Below are 19574 nucleotides of genomic sequence, written 5' to 3' on the forward strand. Positions count from 1 at the left end.
GCATATTTTTATTTTTCTTCTCTTCTTGGGTTTTCACCAGTCTTTACTTGTATTTTCAGTCTACTGTTTTACTTCTGTCTGGTCCTTATGTACTAGCACTTAATGTGAGGGGTAAAGGAGATAAAAGGAGATTCTGCTAAGAAAAAGTTAGAACTTACATTCTTTACATTTACTGTCACCCTTCTTCTCCTTAATTTTTAAAATTACTGGTCTTTACTTCAAAGTGTATGTAATATCTGCTCATGCTATGCTATGTTTTAGCATCACATGCTAAAAAAAATCTCAAAATTCCAAATCACAAAAGACTAAATTTTAGAACAAGCTCATTCCAGCAATTTTCAAAGAGTGTAAGCCTGAAGCAAGAGCTCATATGGGCACAATTTATTTCTTCTTTTTGTAGTCCGACCAGGTCTTGCCAAAAGTCCATTAGCAAACCTCAGCTGTCATCTGGGGTTGGTTTCAACACTCCTCTTCTTGTCATGAAGGTTTTCAGGTCCAGCAGAAGATGGGCAAGGCCCAGCAGTGTAAATGGGGCAGTGGTGAGGTCAGTGGGTGGATAGTTAAGCAGATCTCAAATATATTGCACAAAGCTCTGACTATGAGGAATGTTTTTATAATCATTTGTTCCCTGCTGGAAACCTGCAGGTTTCAGTCCCTGAGGAATTCTTTGGCAGTCACTGGAGTTATTCTGGCAGTAATTGTTCAGCTGGATCTTCCAATCTTTTGGCTCCATTACAGACCTTTCAAGGATGGAGTACACAGCTCTAACACTCTCTACCAACTGAGAGTGTGGTTGTTTAGGAAGCTTTCTGCTTTAACAAGCAGCAGAAAGACAATTAAAAAGACATCTTAGTGACCTGACATCTTCGTGAAAACCTGCCCTGATGGTAGCATCTGTCCTCCTTCCCTCTTCCCCTGATCCTGCCAGGGCTTCCCAGAGCACACTATTCCTTGTTACTTGATACAAGAATTCCCATTTTGCAACTTTTAACCTTTTCCTTTCACTTGGAGACACAAGTCAGACTTCAAGTTGAAAACAGTTGTGAAGTTTAAAATAGTGTTCTAAACACCAATAATAATAAAATGTTCCAATGCTAGAAGTGATCAATGGGTTGCCTAAAAGCAAAAATCGGACAGTTATCCTCAAACAGAAGCACATTTCCTGGTGTCCACAAGCATCTATTGAACAGGACCACTACAATTTATGTTTGAGCAGTCCCTGATCTCTGTGTTAGTCAGAAACAACCCTTTGATGAGGGATGCATCTTTGATAACAGCAGAGATGAGATTTGTTCTTGCTACATACAAGAGCAGTGCCTCAGACTCAACAAAATGATGACCCTGATGGGTGCCTTCCAACTCAGCTGATTCCATGATCCTATGCAGCATGTGGAGCTTGGGTTTGTACCTTATGGTGATGATCTGCCCAAAGTCCAGCTCGTAGTTGTTGACCTGGGCGATGAAGATGGCGGCCACGGCCTCGTAGAGCGCCGTCCCGTCCATGTTGATGGTGGCTCCCACGGGCAGCACGAAGCGCGCGATCCTCCTGTCCACGTGGTTGTTCTCCAGCAAGCACTTGAAAGTGATAGGCAGAGTGGCTGAGCTGCACGACAGCACAGAACACACACTGGGTTATTTTTGTTTCTGGGGATTGTAGCAAACCTTGTCCTGGCAGGGGAGGTTTCACACAACCATCCGAGCTTCTGGCTCCTTGCTCTGCCTGGGACTCACCTGCCAGGTAACTCACTCCTTTGCTTGATGGAGGATAAAGACAGTTACATGTATAAATGTTGCAGTTGGTGCTAATTTTGCCTCCCAAATTTAGAAATATTTTTCTCTCTTTCCCTGTTTCAGAAGCAAATGGACAGAATTCCCACAGAGGCACTGTTGTACACTCAAATGCAAAAAAAGGGAACAACATTCTGTGCAGCTTATTACTAAAATCACTGAAAACTGTTTTACACTCATGGTTTCTAAAAACGTTTCCTTCCAAGCCTACCTCATATGTAAACAATTTTTTATTTCTGCAAAGGGTTAGACAAAGATCTTATCAACAGCAGCCTGAAAATAAAGTTGCAGACAAAACGTCTGTATTTAAAAATATAAAATCCCATTTTCTCCCTGGAACAGATCTGCCCCCATCCTTTGTCTGATCATACAACAACCACATAACTGCAGGTCATAGAATAATGTGTACATATGTAAATGAGATGTGTATGGAATAGAATGGAAGGGTATAAGAACATTTGACAGGTATTCATTTTAAATTGAGCTTGATCCCCTAAAAAATATTTCTGGTTTTGGTTTTCATTAACTGAGACAATTAACAAAACACTATGGTCATATATTTTCTTATTTTTAATAAAAAGGCACACATTTTTAAATAGTAATACACTGAAATATATTTATTTGTATATTTTATCAGCCTTTTGGTAACATTCTGCATTTTACCATGTGGTGTCTCATTCACTGATGTCATGAGTTATGAGACTGCATTCAAGTGAGTGAGGGGGTACTTTTTATGGCACATTAGTTTGTATGGAAAATAAGTAGCAGCACTGAAAAAAATACACAAATCACAAAATATTTTCCTTGTTATTATACCAACTTTAATACACTGTGTATTATCTGAGACTATTTAAATAGATGTAATATAGCAAACTTCTTCAAAATTATTCCAAAATTACTTCTTTAAAAAGATGGTAATAAGGGAAATACAGTATGGTGACACTGTGATCTTCAGTGTCCTGTTGCCCTGTGATTTACATGCCCTGAGCCAGGAAATCCAGGGTTTTCCCTCTGGTTTGGCAGTTCACATTGCTCTGTCACTGTGTGTAGTGACCCTGACATCACAATGTGGCTCCAGTACCTAAATCTTATCATGACCATTAGCTCTTCTCAATTGAAGATAACACATTGCATCTGCAAATTCTTTCTCACTTGTTGCAAATGTCCTATAAAAGCACGGAGGGATTCCAAAAACTCTGAAATCACAACCCCAAGTTTGCAGGAATGCCTAAGCAAAATGTTTCCCTGAGAAGGATTTGTCATTTCATATTTGTGCAAGCTGTTGTTCGAGGAAAGTAACCGTGTTTGGAAAGGAAAAGTAACTTCCTGCCATGGAAACAGAAAAGAAAAAAGACAAGGCTATGTTTTCAGTATGATAGCTCTGTTTTCTATAACTTTATGAAGTCTAACTGCTGAATTATTTACTACAAGCTGGCAGTCACTGCCTGAAAATCCAGACCAAAGTCTTTCTCTTAAGTATGTAAATATGCTGGAAAGGCAAGAAAGCAATGGAAATCTGATTACCTCCTGTAATTGGGGTATATTAAATTTTTAAATTCAGGCAGTCCTAGTGTTTAATCAATATTTACTTTGAAAAACAAACACAGCAAAGCATAACCCCATAATCCCCAATCTGCTCATGAGATGTTGTTCCTCTCTTGAGTGTGCCTGTCATTTTTCATACAGTCATTTGTGAATGACTGAAATTCTCTGCCTCTTGTTTACCATAAAATGTTCATAAAAGAGGAGGCTGTGGCTCACAAAGAGTGTAGAACTGAAAGCCCTGGGAGTAGCTGCAACCAGGAGCAGACTCAGTAGCACTTCTAGATGTTCTGACTAGAGGCTTCACCAAGAAAAAGTTACTTAACTCATTGTCTCCCTTTCCTGCAGCTACTCAGTTTTGGAGTTACTTGTTTGTAAAGACAGTCTTCCCTCAGACATTTGAATTTTCTGTGACAAAACCCTGTCTAATTTCTTTGGGTGGAAGTAAGGACAAAAAGGTAATCTTACAAGTCCTTGCCACCTTGCCCACACTCTGACATACCAGAATATTAAACCTATTCTGAGGGCAGAGAGCTGAGCTGTCAAACGTGCAAATTTTAGCTGATTAACATGTTACAGTTTGGTTGAGATGTGAAAAATATTGTGCAATACAGTCTCACAATACCAATGGCACAACCAGCAAAATCTGTATCTGTTGAAACACAGGATGTTAAAAATCATCTTTGTCCTCTCTCAGCCTGGATTGTCTTTTTAACCTCTTGCCACTTAGATTGCTACTTTACATCCCTGGTTACCCTTTCAGCACCTGTTTCAGAGAAGTGAACTTTTCCTGAATACAGCTGACAAAAGTTGTGTGGAACATCCTGGAAGAGGTTGTCCAATGAAGTTCCATTTTTACTCATATTGTATCACCTGGCACACGCCAGAAAAATATGTCTTATTTAAGGCTTTGGATTTGGTGGCTCTCAGGAGGCAAAAGGAAAAAATATAAAGGTCCTACTGTAGTTTTGAAATAATATTAACATATAATTTCAATATTATGCAAGACATTATCAAGTAATTTATCTAGTTTGTCTTTCTAGTTAAACTCGGTGAAGTTTGTTTTCTTGAAAGCTACTTTTATCTACTGTTAAACAGTGGAGCAGTAACATTAAAGCCTGACATTTAATATTTACTAAGAGAATAAATAATACTCTAAAGCACTGGTCTTAATCTGTTAAGTCTTTAAAAACTGACTCAAAGGTTCCAGCTGAGGTATCTTCTGCCAGCATTAACTCTAACAATTAAAAATACATTTTCAGAGTCTTAGTTTTGGGACAAAATGCTGCAGCTGCAGAGACTGAGCATAAGCTAATGCTGGCCCAGGCCAAGCTCTTACTAGTGAGAGGCACAAAGACAGCCAGTCACTGTGGAGGAGCAGCTGTTCAGCCTGCTCTGTTTATCTTATCATTCAAATGCATTTTGATATTTGCTCCAAAAAATCAGCAAACTGATCTCATCTCCCCTTTCTAAATCTGCCTTTAATTTACACGGTGCAATAGCCAAGATCTTAGTGTTTCATAAGCAGCAAAACCTTTGAAAAACTCATGGTTTGTAATTTGTCTTCAGAGAAGATGAAAATTGCTTCTTTTGATGGGATGTACTGAAAAGATGCTGCTTTAATTCATTAATGATATGGAAAGATGACCTAGAAAAACAAATTCCCTCTTGCCATTGGAATGAGGAAAGCTAAAATCAAGAAGAATTTTCCTGCTGGCCAAATTGTGCTTTTTCAGTGTGGTAAGAGGTGACAAGATCAGGGGCAGTGTGAGGGGAAGAAAGCAGAGTCAGAAATCCCCACATGTGCAGCCTGGACACCCCAGAGCAGGGTGGGCAGGGGCAGCACGTGCTGTGCAGGAAGGAGGAGCTGTGCACATTCATTGTGTCCTAAAGGATGCACCAAAGGAAAAATATCTGCTTTTCTGCCCCTGCCTCTGCACTGGTACTGGTGCAAACCAAAATATTGCTGTGGTTGGGGTTTCTGGAGAAGCATAAGGGTACTGAGAATGGGGTGCAGAACCTTTCACTGAAAGGAAATGAGCAGAAAAAATGTAGAAATGCAGTAAAATCCTTGCCAGCAGATGGCTGCTTAGTGGCTTTCAGGTTCTCCTGTGTTACATTCTTGGGCTTTGTAAATGGTATTGTTTTTGCTTCTTGTAGTTTGATCTTTAGCTTTAAAAACAAACTTCCCCAGGTGCAGAGTATCTCCAATGAGTATCAGCACACTGTCTCGTGGTTTTCTTTCTATCTTTAGATGTAGACCTGAACCAACAAGAAACATCTCCAAGAAACACATCAGTATTCTTAAAATCAACTCTTTGTTCTCCTCTAGGATGATCTGAAAATCCAATACCCACATGACAAGTGTTATATAATGCCCCTGTGGCAAGCCTTATTTAACCAAATACAGATGTGTTGACTGTCAGGAGAGGCAGCTCTCCTGTCCAGCCCCAGTTATTTGTGCATGTTCTTTTGGCAACAGCTCAGTTATGTGCAGTATCCATTCCTTTCAGTGTAATGAAGGTGAAAAGTTCAGCTATCTCTAGAAAAGACACTGTGATTTGAGCAGAAAAACATTGGAAACCATGTTGGGCCTGTGTTGGATTTGCAAAATATACACACTCTTAAGGAGGGACAAACAGCTAAATCCAAAAAATGTCCAAGGCCCAAATCCATATGTTCAGAGCCTTCCCTCAGGACTCCCCTTAAATTTGGTGGTACTTTAGCTTCTGTCAGTAAAGATACTGAATCTGGTACGAGTCCTGCTGGGGGTTCTGGTGCAGACTGAGCTGCCAGCTGGTGCCAGAGCTCTGTTCCCAAATACACCTTTCTGGGCCTGGAAGTAATTATTCCTTGCACAGCTGAAGGGAGCACGTGCTGTCAGAGGGCACTCTCACATCAGCTTGTAATGGGTAAGGAAATGGGGCTGAAAAAAACCTCAAGTAAGAATTAGTTTCCCTTACAGAGGCTCAGAAGAGATGGAAACCTCTCTCTCATCAGTTTCCAGATCAGTAAAGGACTCCTAAATTGGTGATAAAACCAAAATGCAATGCTGGTGCATAATATGGAAAATCAGGAAAAGTAATGATTTTGAAGTGGTGGAATACACGCTGATCTTGTAAGTCTTTATTAAACCTCCCTTGTTAAAGGCATCTATACTCATACAAAAACCCCAACTTTTGTTTGTTTTCTAAAATGAGAAATACTCAGATTTTTAGTAAAAGCTTTTTCCTTCTAGAAAAAAATAAAGAGAATGAAAGGAACGGCACAGATTAAAAATCGGAATTGTCAGCAATAGAGTTTTCAGAAAGAGAATTCCTAGAGAAGGAGGGAAGGTAGTCAAGTGTGTCAAATGTGAGCCTGATGAGCCTTTTCCAGCATTAACATCTTTGAGTGCAAAATTCTCATCTTACTTGAATCTGGGGATGTGGTGATATCTCAAGCTACAAACTTTTACGTTCTAATAAAAAATCTTTCCTTAATTATTTAAGTGTAGTTAGAGTTTAAGCACCACCTACCATGTAATTTTTCTTGACTGTGTGTTTGTCAGCATGCTGCTCTTTGTAGGTCATTTTGGAGCAAACTATTATATATAAATACACCTTGTAAAATGTCACAGTGGAAATTCAGTACTTATTTCTGTACTGAAATCATAATTCCCTCTTCCCCTTTCTTTTAATCGTCTACATTACTTTAGCCACAGATGCCATGAAACTGTGTTGTCATATTGGCTACACAGAAATGTTATTTTAATTGTCATTTCTGTATCTGCTCCATGCAAGGCAATTCCAGCCCTTTCAAGCACTTCTCATGCACCATTTTATCCGTGTTGGGAGTCACTTTCATAGCCTGTTCACAAGCTGGTTTCCATTTTCACTGCACCTTTGTTCAGCTATGGTTAAAACTCATCTTCTCTAAAAATGGTGTAAAAGATACTATTCCTTGAGCACAACAGTTAAATACTTTCCCAGTGCTGGACAATAGCTTGCAACCACAGTCTTCTGTATAATGTACCAAGAGACAAAGACTAACATGAGTGGAAAGGATAAAATGTTTCCACATGACTGAAATAGGAGGTTCCCCACTAATACCAAAAATGAAGTCTGAACAAACTGTATGTCCCTCGTATACATTAACTTTGTAGAAACACAATTTTTTTAATATGGAAAAATAACTTATTTCCTTTCTAGTCCTCGATGAAAAAAAATGTTTTATCCAATATTTTTTAAACTAAGGGAAAACAATATTATTGTGCAGTGGCTCCCACATAACTTCCAAATGTTGAGACACACATTTTTTAAATTTATACCAGTGAATTGGACAGAGACCATTGTTCATATACAGATGTGTCTGCTCCACTGTAGCAATAAGTGTGCTCTTCCCAAGAGGTAGCTGTAGTAAGGATCTAGCAAGTATTTTATTGGATCTGTCTAAAAACTCTGTAATACCTGGAGGATGTGGCCAGAGCAATGAGCAAGGCTTGAAGGATCCCTCTGATGAAGACAATGGGATTCTTCTTGGTGATGAAGAAGTACATCATTGGCAGGATGAAGAGCCCGTGCACCACCAGGCCGCACACCACCGTGATGGCATAGAAACCCAGCTTCTTCCCAATGGCCGAGGGGTCATCCATTTCTAAGATTTTGCCAGCTATTAGGAACACAATTCCAAATGGAAAATACCTGAGCCAAAAGAAAGACAGTCATTATTAGGAGACAGCTCCCTTCCATCACACAGTAAGAGCTGCAGCTCCTTCCAGTGGCAGTGCAGTACCTGCCCTCTCTGGGTTTGGCTGTTCTGTCTCCACACCAGAGCAGGATGCCCAGAGCACTGGGCTGGACAGTTTGGTCTGTGGGGTCCCCATCAGCACAGCTGAGATTATGGCACTGGCCAGGAACGACTTCAAAATGTTTTGGTTCCAAAGGCAGCTCTGACTTTTTAGCTTCAGGCAGGTAAATTACTGGGAAGAGGGGGAATGAATCCTGAGCTCCTCTTGTGTGTTTGTGTTCGTGTAACTGTTCATGGATTTTCATTGGAAGCTCTTAAGTAAACATTTATGTTGCCTTTGGAAAACAGAGGAGAAACACCAACATGGATTAGACATGCTCTTGGACTGCTTGGGGTTTGATTTGGGGCAGATAAATAGGCAGAAGAATTGTAGTTTCTGAATCCACTCTGGAAAGGTGCTTTATAAAAACTGTTGTGCTTCTGTGTGCAGCTGCGTACAAAGTCTTAGATGCCAAAAACTTTAAATTAAAGAAAAAATCTGGGAGCATCCAGCCATCTTCCACTTGCAGCTGTGTTATCTCCAGGGACTTGACACTACTTCCTCATTTTTCCAGAAATAAACTACTTTCTTTGACATATCCACCCAAGCAATCATTCCCTGACCCAGGTCAGATTGGACCACATAGCCAAAGAGAGGGTGTGGGCTGAGTGCTGCTTCCCTGTCCCACATCAGGCTGAGCCACACTGGGGGACATCCTGAAGTGGGGAGAAGGTGCTAAGCTGATAGCTGTTGTTGTTGGCAGCCACCTGCTGTTCCTGTGATCTTTGGGCAGGTGTGTTGGCAGGTCTGGCTGGGTCTGCAGCAGTGCTGGAAGGCATGGAGGTACCAGCTAGAACATCCCATCATGCTTGTGCCTTGTGTGGCCTGGGTGGCTGTGACCCTCTTGGCATGCCCAGGGGCTGGCAGTGCCCTCAGGGCATACAGCACACCCCACCCAGCTATACCATGTGCTGCTATTTGGGACTAACATAGAGGGTGTCCTGTCAAAAGGATGGTACAGACCAGGGACAGATGTGTGTGCATCCTCAAATGCTCAAAGGCCCTGCAAAACTAAGGGTTATTCATCCTCATTTATTTCCCTGGAAATAAATGTGTGACATTTCTGTGCATTTTCTTCTGTTGAAATATTCTTACTCTTTTTTAAAAATACTGATTTTCTTAGCAAAGACAGTTACTTACCAAACAGCAACTGCCACTATCTTCATGACAGATTCGTTCAAACACTGGCAAAAGCTGACCAAAGGGACACCACTGTTCCCCATTCTTCCCAACATTATTCCTGCAATCAGAGCATTTGGGTTCAGTTTCTCAGGTGTCTTCACACACAGCCCCAGTGCTTTTCTTCCCTCCTGAAAATCAAAGCCCCCTGGTAGCAAGGCTGTGTCCTGAACCATCAGTCATAGAGCCCTGTGTGGGATTTACCTGCTCTGAGTGATCCATGGAACACAAACTGAGAAACACTTTCTAGTGAAGAAATCTGTCTCTGCCTACAACCAGACAGCACCAATGAGGACTTGGGAGGAAAAGCCAGGTTTTGAGATTTGCTCTGGTAATGGGGAGTAAGTAATGGAGTCTCTGTCATATTTTTAGTAGTTTTCTGTCTACATGATAATGATTAACCTTTATAGTCAGTCAGGCTTTGCAGTTTTGGGGGAGGTAAGGAAATGAAGATTCATGGAGAGAAAGGCCAAATTGCTGTGAAGACTAACCAGCAAAGAAGAAAGCAAATAAAACCCATGTATGTGCCCCCATTGCTCAGAAAGCAACTGAATACAGCTCTGGGATGCGTCATCTAACCATATATTCTGCAGACAGTGTTATTTCCATTAATGCATATAAATAGACAACATTTTCCTATAGTTAATTATCCTCCTTGAAAGGATTATAAGCAGTCGAGTCAATTGCTCAAGGAAACACTTCAAAAACTGGCTGCGCCAAGGGAGTTTGCCTTTGAGGGGAGCTGCCTGGGGAGGCAGGGGCTGGCAGTGGGGTGAGTGCTGCTGCTTGCTCTGGATGTGCAGTGTCCTTGCTTTGAGCAGGAGCCCAGCTCTGTCCCTTGGAGCCCAGAGCTCGGAGCCACGTCTCAGGCAGCACTGCTTCCAGGGCCATTCCCTGCTGGGGCAGGGAGGCTTTCAGCTGCCTTATCCAGGGATTTCACAATAGCAGTGCTCTCAAGATGGGAGACTGTAAGCCTGTTAGATCATCTAAGCCATAACTTTTAGGTCAGAAGACAGCACTCTTTCATTAAGCTGTTTCAATGCTTCCATTTTGGAGGGTGGGGGGATGATGCGATAGGCTGAAGACAGCCTTGGCCACATCCTTTGTTCAAAACAAAAGCCTGAAGTAGTCCTTGGTGTTGATAACTACTGAGGGTTTGGTGTCTCAGATTTGCTGGTGGCTGGTACAGCTGGAGGTGACCCAGCAGCCATGCTGTGGGTGACAGTCCTGGTGCTGTTTTGTGTCCATCAGCCAGGAGGAAGCCAGGTCTCAGCTTCCACCTGCTGAACCCCGGGCCAGCAGGACTGAGGGGCTCGGTGAAAGTCATACATCAGTTCAGGACAGACAATGATTGATCTTCTGTTCTCAGAAGCAGAAAATTGCCCTTGGTCCTAATAAGTAGATGTAATTAATTCATTCATATCCAGTAGGTTTTGACTGGAATAGTGTTTGTGGTGATGTTGTACTTTGGGCTATAAAATACTACAAACTGGGAGACAGCCAGTTTCCAGCAGGGTTGTACAGGGAATACCACCCACTGGAGAAGCTAAAAAAACAGAGACAAATCCACTAATTCCAGGTTTGAATCTTGACCCCTTGTGCTAGTATGAACCATAATATAATAAATACAGTCAAAGATGTTTTATGGAACTACCTTTGCTGACCAGATTAACTTCCAAGAATAAATTTACATAAGGAAAATTTGATCAGCATTTTCTTATAAAAGTCATCAGAACTTTATGGTTAACTTGGAAATGTTTCTTTAAACTTCTTTTTTCAAATCCACAAACATAATATAACACACATGGCACCAATGCTAGAGTTCCTCCAGCAAGTTAAACTAAATAAATAATCCAGACAGAAGCTCTTACCCTTACAAGCTAGTAGGTGGTATAGAACTATCTTCATTGCAGGATACCAAAAATAAAATCAAGAGGTTTCAATCAAAAAAGAAATATCCACAGATTAAAAACTCTTAAAACAATATGGGCTGGCATACTGGTAGAGGGGCCATGGGTCTGATCTGGTGGTAGTTCCTACCTCCTCTGAGCACACAGTACAAAGTTGTCTTACAGTCAGCAAAAGATGGGTCATAAATAAAAGCTCAAAATAGTTGAGAAAAAAATAAAAGATTGTAAATGAATGCACAGAAAACCCAACTCTGTGGAACAAAAGTCATCAAGGATTTTGAAAATTTGCCTTTGAAAGGTTGGGGGTACAGCTCTGTAACAATCTTACAACTCTGTAACAATCTTTTTCCCCAAAAAGTTTAGAGAGAAATAGTTCAAAAAGCTGAGTCAAGAAACCAAGCAACCCAACCCCAATCCTTTCCTCTTGAATGGACACTTGGATTATTCCAAACCAAACATGTCTGAAACCTACCCATTGTGGCGGAGAATATCACAATCCCAAGTACATTCATGCCGTCACTAGCTCCTGGCTCTGATTTGTAGATCACTTCAGGAGGGGGGGTGATATCCAGGGCAAAGTTCTGGACGTTGGAGCCGTTCTCGTCCTGCACCCCGTAGATGATGATGCGGCGAGTGGCGCTCTCCGACGGCGCCTTGTTCGATTTGATGATGGGAATACTCCTGGTGCGATACTGAAAGAAAGCAAAGTGCTTTTTATTACCATACCCCAACAGGAGTTAATAGTTTAATGAGACCTCCTAAGTGCTCTGTTTCGACAATGCTGCATGTTGAAGGGACTGGCATGAAAAGGAGAATGAACACTCCTGTCTTTATCTGATAAAGTTTGTAAAAACAGTTGAATTTTTGGAAAAGCGTAACAAAACCAGAGTTTCCTATAATCAGACCCTGGTGCAGCAAGCACTTTGCTTCCTGACAGAGTAACTTTCCTGTAAGACATAATTAGGAATAACTTCCTAGAGGTTCTGCGAGCCCTTCTTATTATGAGGCTCCCATGAAATGTTCCCCCAGGTGAAATAAATACATCCATGCCTCTTGCTCCTTCAGAACTTTTAGACAAACTTTTCTTGCCAAATTCCAACCTGAGTAATTAGATTCTTCCCCAATACATTATTTTGTTGCTTTAATTGAACATGGTATTCTATTCTTCCTTTCTGTGGTGTTGCAGGGTGCTCTTAAATAAATTCCAGCTCTCCTCAGGTGGACATGGAGCTGACGTGGGAGTGCATATCAACTCTAGTCACACCAGAGAGCACTTTATCCCTGTTTTGCCTTCAGATACCATGGCTGCTGAGGCTAATGGGATGGGACTCATTAATTCTTAAACGCTGAAGGTACTAACAGTGTCTGCAGTCCAATGGCATGTCTATATCTGGGTTGTGTTTTACAAAGGTATATGTTTCATATAACACTGGCTCATGTCTTTCATCAGTAAAAGGAATGTAGCCACTTACCTGCTTGAATGTGGCCTCAACAAGATTGGCTGGAAACATGTTCCTAAAAATGAACAAATAGAAGAATAATTTCTATGGAACTGAAACCAACTTCTTTTTACTGTGTGTTGGATCTGCCATGATAAATCAGTTCTTTGCCCTCCTGGAGAGCAAGGGCTGGGCAGGTGCAGAGGATGCCACTCTCTCCCACTGTGCCATACAGCTGTGCCTGCCTGAGCACAGCTCAGCAGAGACAGCTCCTCAGAACTGAAGTTTTGGGACTTGCTTCCAAACACCTGGGGTGAGACCCAGGAGCTCTGGCTGCAGATTCTGGCTCTGCCACAGTCTCCATGTTGTAACTGGGGTGACAGAATTGCTATGATTCCCTTCCCCATCTGCTGAATGGTGGGAAGAATATTCTTTTATTCCATATTTAGTCTTTCCTACTTAGATAATAAGCTGTTCTGTACAGTCAGGGATGTATTCCTGAGACCCCTGGGTGCTGTAATCTACTGTGGGGCTTCTAAATACTCCTGTGCTAATTCATAAACTCTAGTACCCCGATATATTTTTATCACTAAAATTGCAAGTGGTGTAGACTTTGCAGTGGTTTGGTCAAGAACAGTTTGCTTTTCAAAAAGAGGATCTCATTCCTGATTAAAAGAGTTGAGATTAGAGCTGTACACTGCTAAATTTTATTTAGATACAATTCTGAGGCTTCAGAATAAGAACCTGAATGAGGTCAACAGCTTCATCTTTGCTCACAGCTGAGCTACAGAGGAAGGCAATGACCCAACACTGAGATTGCAGGGAGACCAATAGATTTTTAATTCCAAAAGAGACTCTTTTTGTCACTTTTTCTGACTTTCTGTGTATCTCACTCTGTAACATTTCACACATTACATATGGAGCTAATTTGTAATTTCAGTTGGAGCTGGAAAGACAGAAAGACATTCAATCCTTATTTGAAATGGAGAGTACACCCTCTGCAGGCTTCAAAGAGGAATCATACTATAATTGGGAAAGAACAGTTAAAAAGTCATACATTTCCATGCAGCATTTGGGAACCAAGATTTGTGTGATGATTCTAATAGGATCATTTTCAGTATAATTGGGAAAAAACAGTTAAAAAGTCATACATTTGGGAACCAAGATTTGTGTGATGATTCTAATAGGATCATTTTCAGGACTAATTTATTTCCAACCCTAAGCTTCTGAACCTTGGGGCAGAAGACAGTGACAGTCTAAGCACTGGCTTAGAAAACATGATTTTTTTTTCTATTTTAAGTGATCATAACATGATATTATGGTCACACTTAAAAGTATGAGGTAGATTCTGCATCAGTAGCATCAATCACTGAGAGCAATAGCTACAAAGAGATAATTGATTATCAGTTTTAGGGAGAACTGTGGGAGAAAATTTTTAATTAAGTGATAGTAGTACTGCCTAATGATTGAAACAGAAGACTGAACATGGGAGGAGCTTGTTGGCCTGCTGCTCAAGGGCAGATGAGTCTCATGAAGGCATTGGATTGTCTCTGCAGGCTGTCCATGAAGCTGCTGATTGTCTGGTTCAAATGTCAAATGCGTAGCCAAAGCAAGACACAGAGAAGAGGCAGCTGTGCATCCTTTCCCTGTCAGGGGCAGGCACAACCTTCTGCCTGAGCCCTGGGGCTTGCCTGGCACAGGAACCAGCTGAGGAGCAGCTGGATGGAGCTGGGCCTGGGAGGATGGAGAGGATGTTCATAGGAGGGGGAGCACTGGAGAGTGAAGGTGGTTACTGCTTTATTATGCCTCAGTGGGGAATTCTGCTTCCAGATTGTTAAAGGCTTCATTAATATTAACTTGTCTTTGTTTTGCTGGGCTGAAAGGTGCTACAGGAGTGCTCAGGGTGGTGGTTGTGCTCTGACCTGCTGTGTGAATGTGAAATATTCTGAAAGCAGAGATCCACACAGAGATTCCAGCACAGCTCTGAATATGCACCTCACGTACCAGCTGTGGCTTTGCACAGAAACATGAATTTAATTGCTGATGACTTCCACTTTCTCCCTCATAGTCCTAATTAGTAGAATTAAGAACAATTAAGACTGCTTGAGAAAGGAAATATCATATGGTTAGTAGCTAGATTAAATGTTGGACAAATTTGTAAAGGATTAAAGCATTTTGTTTCTTTATCATTCTTTATCCTGCAGGAATTACAACTACCCACTTAATACTAGATGCTGGAATACTCCCAATATTTTTTAATAAATTATGCACTGTGATCCAGTCTTTGAGACTAGCCTTACCAAAATTACACAATTTATCTGGTGAAAGGATGACCTGAATGTGGTTGCCAGAGCCTCGGCTTATTTTTATTTTAAGCTGGTTTACTTGGATTGAGAAAATCCAGTATTAGCCAAAATTAAGTTTTGTTAATTGAAAACATTTAAGAGAGCAATTGGTGAATGAGAACTTTAATGGACTAAAATAAAAAAAAATGAGAAGAAATAATTGAACTGCCAGCTAGAGATGGAAGGTGATTGGGAGGGTTTCTTGGTTCTGTCAGGCCTCTTCAGAAACACTTCTTGCTTGAGGGGTATGTTTGCTGCACACTGAGACTGCCAGCCATGAGCTGGGTGTTTAGCAAGGATCTCCTGGGAATGGTTCAGAACAAGGGACTGAAGGGAGAGTGATAAGGAGGATTTGACTTTTTAGAACAGAACTGGGATGGGGAGGCTGGCTGGATCCTCACAAGGTCTTTGGGTTCCTGCCCACCAAATCTGAGTCCTGGGGAATGCTGCAGAGTGGGAGCTTCAGTCTGGCTCAGCATCCAGACACGTGCATTTGCCCCAGCATACAGCAAAGTGAATGGCAGAGTGTTGTACCTGTCCATCTCTGCCCACCTCTGTTCCAAGCCCCCAGCCTGCCACCAGATTGGCCCCTGCAGACCTCTGTGAGCTTTACTGCAGCTCTGGATGAGATCCAGATGTATTCACATGGATCAGGTCCCCAGATCCTAAAGTGAGGCTGTGTCTCTACTGAGCACTGTGTTTATCACTGATGTAAATTAAAGTAAATTTATCACTGATGTAATTAAAGTCACTGCCAGCACCTAGGAAGGAGTGATTCAAACTGAGCTCATCATTACTGTCAGCACCTATAAATACTCTTGTGTTTGTTCAGTTAAAGCCAAGCAGATAAAATACTTCTGAAGTTGCAGCATTGCTTGCAGTTTGCTTACAAGACACAGGTCACAAAATAACAATGTAGGAAACTTAACGTGATCTGGGATTCATTTCCCTAGCACAAGCAACATTGTCTAACCTCAGTGGCTCAGTGCAGCATTCCTAGCAGAAATAATTTCACATAAGAGTAGGGAATTAAACCTACTGCATAACAGTGACTGAGTCTGGTTTAAATAGATAAATTTAGATCTCAGACAAGGATATTGTTGTAAAACAGAAACTGAAGACATAGGCTTTCTGGTTACATAAAAAATTAACAACTAAATACTGTCTGCCCTGAGGAATAACATTTCCCAGAGCATCTTCTGCCTCAGGAGCTCTGCCAGATAGAGCAGGAGTATTCAGCTGAGGCTAAAAGGATGAATGTGCATGAAACTTCAGTATAGCTCAGTGAACCTTGTACAGAGCTGAGCTACTGAGCCCAGCTGGCATGGCAGGCCTGGCCTGCATTTGCTGTGACAGCAGCACATACCACATGTGACCCACTAATCACCATCTTTGACTGCAGCTGCTGTGAGGCACAGCCTGCTGCGTTCTACGAGCAAATTTTGGAGCCCTTCCCTAATTCTGCATGGGATAAGAGGGTTCAGATGTAGATGTATGAATTAGGAACGTGTATGTACATGTAATACGAGACAACTATGGCAACATATGTTCTGCACTTCGGTAGTCATGGATTTTGAGGAAATCCTAAAGACTTGTATAAAGTGCAGGCAGCACCAGGTCTGAGCAGCAGGTCTGAGGGTGCAGCTTCCCATTAACACAGGATGAATCAGCATCTTCCAAAAGTGGAAGGTCCTCTTCCCTTCCCCATTGTCTCCCAGCAGCTGACCTATGAATGAACAGAGTTGATTGATTTTGCTCCCCTAATTTCAGCTGCTTTAGGAAGCTGAATTGTGTTATGAAGCCGTTCTTCAGCAGTGCCCCCAGGATGTGGGAGCCCTCTTGTCTCTTTAGAAGGAGGTTGGCTCAGAACCACAGTAGTGGCACAAAGAGCAGCACAGTTGAACTGTGTCACTGTGATGCTGTTAACTGAACTGTCCAGAGAACGTGAGCCTGCAGCCACTGGGACAGCTCCTTCACATCTCCTGGATGACTTCTGTTAGAAATACCAGGCCAGATTCTGCTTTCAGTAATGCTACTGAATATCTGAAATACTCATTCTGAGTCCTGACCACGGTGTCATTAACTCAAAGCATTCAGCTTTTGCAGATCCTTCCAGTCAGAAATGAGGCCAGCGGCTCTAGCTCGGACTGCCACAGGTACAGCAGATGTTTCCTTGACTCAGAGCACCCCTTCCCTCTGGCACTCTGTGCTCTGCAGCCCCAATCTGGTTTTGCTCTCAGACTTCGATGTTATCAGCACCTAATCCCTGCCACACCAGACAGTCTGGCTGCAGTCTCCCACGCTGTGGAATTAAAGCCACCAGACTGGGGGTTTTGCTGCATATGTGTCCTCATAATATTTATTGGCCTATATTTGCCCTAGGCATAAAGCAGCTTTGGATGCTCTGCTCTCAAATTTGAGCAAGCGTAGCTGAGCGTGCAAGAACATTGTTTTAAGGCTGGGAATTTGACAGTATTCTAATATTTACGTGTTTGAGACCTTACCCTGTCACTATATACAGCAAGGGTTCAGAGAGCAAAACTGGAGCCTGAATGGCTTGACATGAGAACTGTAGTTTCCAAGTTTTTCAAGAATGAACAGCACTCTAGCTTCTATTTACTATAGGCTGAGGTCATTCTCAGTGACATTACTTTAATCTCAAGAATTTGTTTACTTTTTATGTCCTCTGCATGAATTCATCATCAGCTGTGTAGACTCCTCCCTACTGTTACACATGAGCTACAAATCCTGTCCTTAGTCATACATCTGATACCTTCCTGCTGGTGCCAGGGGCTCCAGCAGGGTTTGCACTGCTGAAAGCAAGGGCAAAATTACCAGAAAGACAAAAAAACCCAACCTCTGGCAGGGGCCATGTGAGAAACCATCTTGCACATTAGTAGTCACCTCTGGTGCCTCATCTAATTTCTCAGTATCAGTCATACTACCTCCTGCTGAAAGGACCAAAGAAAGCTTTTGCAGAATTAATGAGGCATTAAAATCCTCATTATTGGGATAAAAAGTACTTACAGAAGGCAAAAATCACTAATTGGGTGTAAGTTACTTCGTCTTGCTTTGGTTTTTTCCAAAGATCAGAGCAGAACTCACACTATGGAATCATTTTGTCAAATGTGGACTTTTTATCTGTCCTGAGGGCTGCAAGGATTTCAGTTCCAGGAAGGGATCTGAACTCTCTTACCCTGCTTCCTCTGAAAGAAAAGGTCCTGACAAAGCCCAGCAAGGCTGTGGCTCTCTGACAGTGGAAGCACAAGTACATCACAGCTTTGGGCATCTCAAAAAGGCTGAATTATATCAAAGGTAACACAACAGGCCCAACATATTTCTACTGTGGTTCCAGCAAGGCAAGTTATTCCATAAAAAGTGTGTGTTGACACTGGGAGGGGTGTCCAGACCAATTGTCAGGAGCATGGACAACAAATTCCCCTGCAAGGTCAAAGCTTTTCTAGTGCACTTTTAATTCCAGGTCTCTGTGCACCTCCCCCTTTGTGACTAAAGCCTCCTGACCAGAGAGCAGGATTTGCTTCATAGCCCATCTCCTCAGGGTGGTTTTCATTGTGGAATTATCTTTATTCCATGTTGGATTAATTTTGTGCCAAATAGAGACCACACAGTTAGAGGGTTGAGAGTTATTTGTAATTACTTAAGGTTGGGGCTCCTGTGGAGATCAAACTCTTAAAAATTAACCAGAAGCAAAGACCTGGTCCCAGGGCAGAACATTTCTGGCATAAGGCTGGTTTTGTGAGATGAAAACAACCTGGCAGTCTGAAAAGAGTAAAAAATGGTGCTTTGCCATAGGAGACAGATAAATACTTCTATCACAGTACACAGTAGCTTTTGGCAAAAGAGAAGTTAATGTACAGCATACTTATTTTCAAAAGTTCTTTCATAGTTTAAAGCTGGATCATTTAATGCACTCTAAAATATATTACTGTGTCTACAAACAATTCAGCATTCAGTTGTAAACTTCTAAAGGTGTGATTCCTGGTTCTGCACAGCCTGGACTTTTTCCACACTAAAATAGATCCTGAGTTTTTCCTGCCCTATTTTCAAGAAACACAATTTCAATAATATAGAATATAGCCCTTAGCTTGAAAAAAGGGAAAGGAAGTGATTTTAAAGAGTGCTCAGGATTCCCCATGAAAACCTAAATCCTCTACAGTGTTTATATCCTCTTCTAACTCTTACTGGTATAAAAATAAAGCCTCTCTTGGTTAAGCCAAATTCATTTTCTGGGTACCTGCTATTAAATTTGATGCAATCCTGAATTTTCAGTGGTAAAATGCTCTGATTTCTCCCTCCAATAAACTTCAGAAATGCACAAATTTATTTGTCATGGGTCGAGGTGTGATTTGATCCTGTCTGCCTTCACTGAATTGGTTTGTTTGGGGCTTTTTAGCTGAATAAGTTTACAATGCCACTCTGTCATGTTAGACTTGAGAAAAACCAATAATGTATATGAACCCTGCAGCTGCTGGTGCCCAAATCTGTATTCAGCCTGATCTAAAACAGGAGGGGAAACCCACTT

General features: G+C 41.7%; 1 protein-coding gene across 1 annotated transcript in view; it reads right to left on the reverse strand.

The window, feature by feature from the left end:
- SLC1A7 (solute carrier family 1 member 7) overlaps nucleotides 1-19574 on the reverse strand; it is a 46072-nt gene that overhangs the window by 7692 nt on the left and 18806 nt on the right. Inside the window, exons 4-8 of the mRNA XM_039711584.1 lie at nucleotides 12720-12762; nucleotides 11720-11939; nucleotides 9299-9398; nucleotides 7779-8012; nucleotides 1409-1603 (exon numbers count right to left, since the gene is read on the reverse strand). Of these exons, the coding sequence (XP_039567518.1) occupies nucleotides 1409-1603; nucleotides 7779-8012; nucleotides 9299-9398; nucleotides 11720-11939; nucleotides 12720-12762 (792 nt within the window). The remainder of the gene's footprint in view (nucleotides 1-1408; nucleotides 1604-7778; nucleotides 8013-9298; nucleotides 9399-11719; nucleotides 11940-12719; nucleotides 12763-19574) is intronic.

Source organism: Passer montanus, unplaced genomic scaffold (genome assembly GCF_014805655.1).
Source record: "Passer montanus isolate IOZ18808 unplaced genomic scaffold, ASM1480565v1 scaffold25, whole genome shotgun sequence".
NCBI classification, from domain to species: domain Eukaryota; kingdom Metazoa; phylum Chordata; class Aves; order Passeriformes; family Passeridae; genus Passer; species Passer montanus.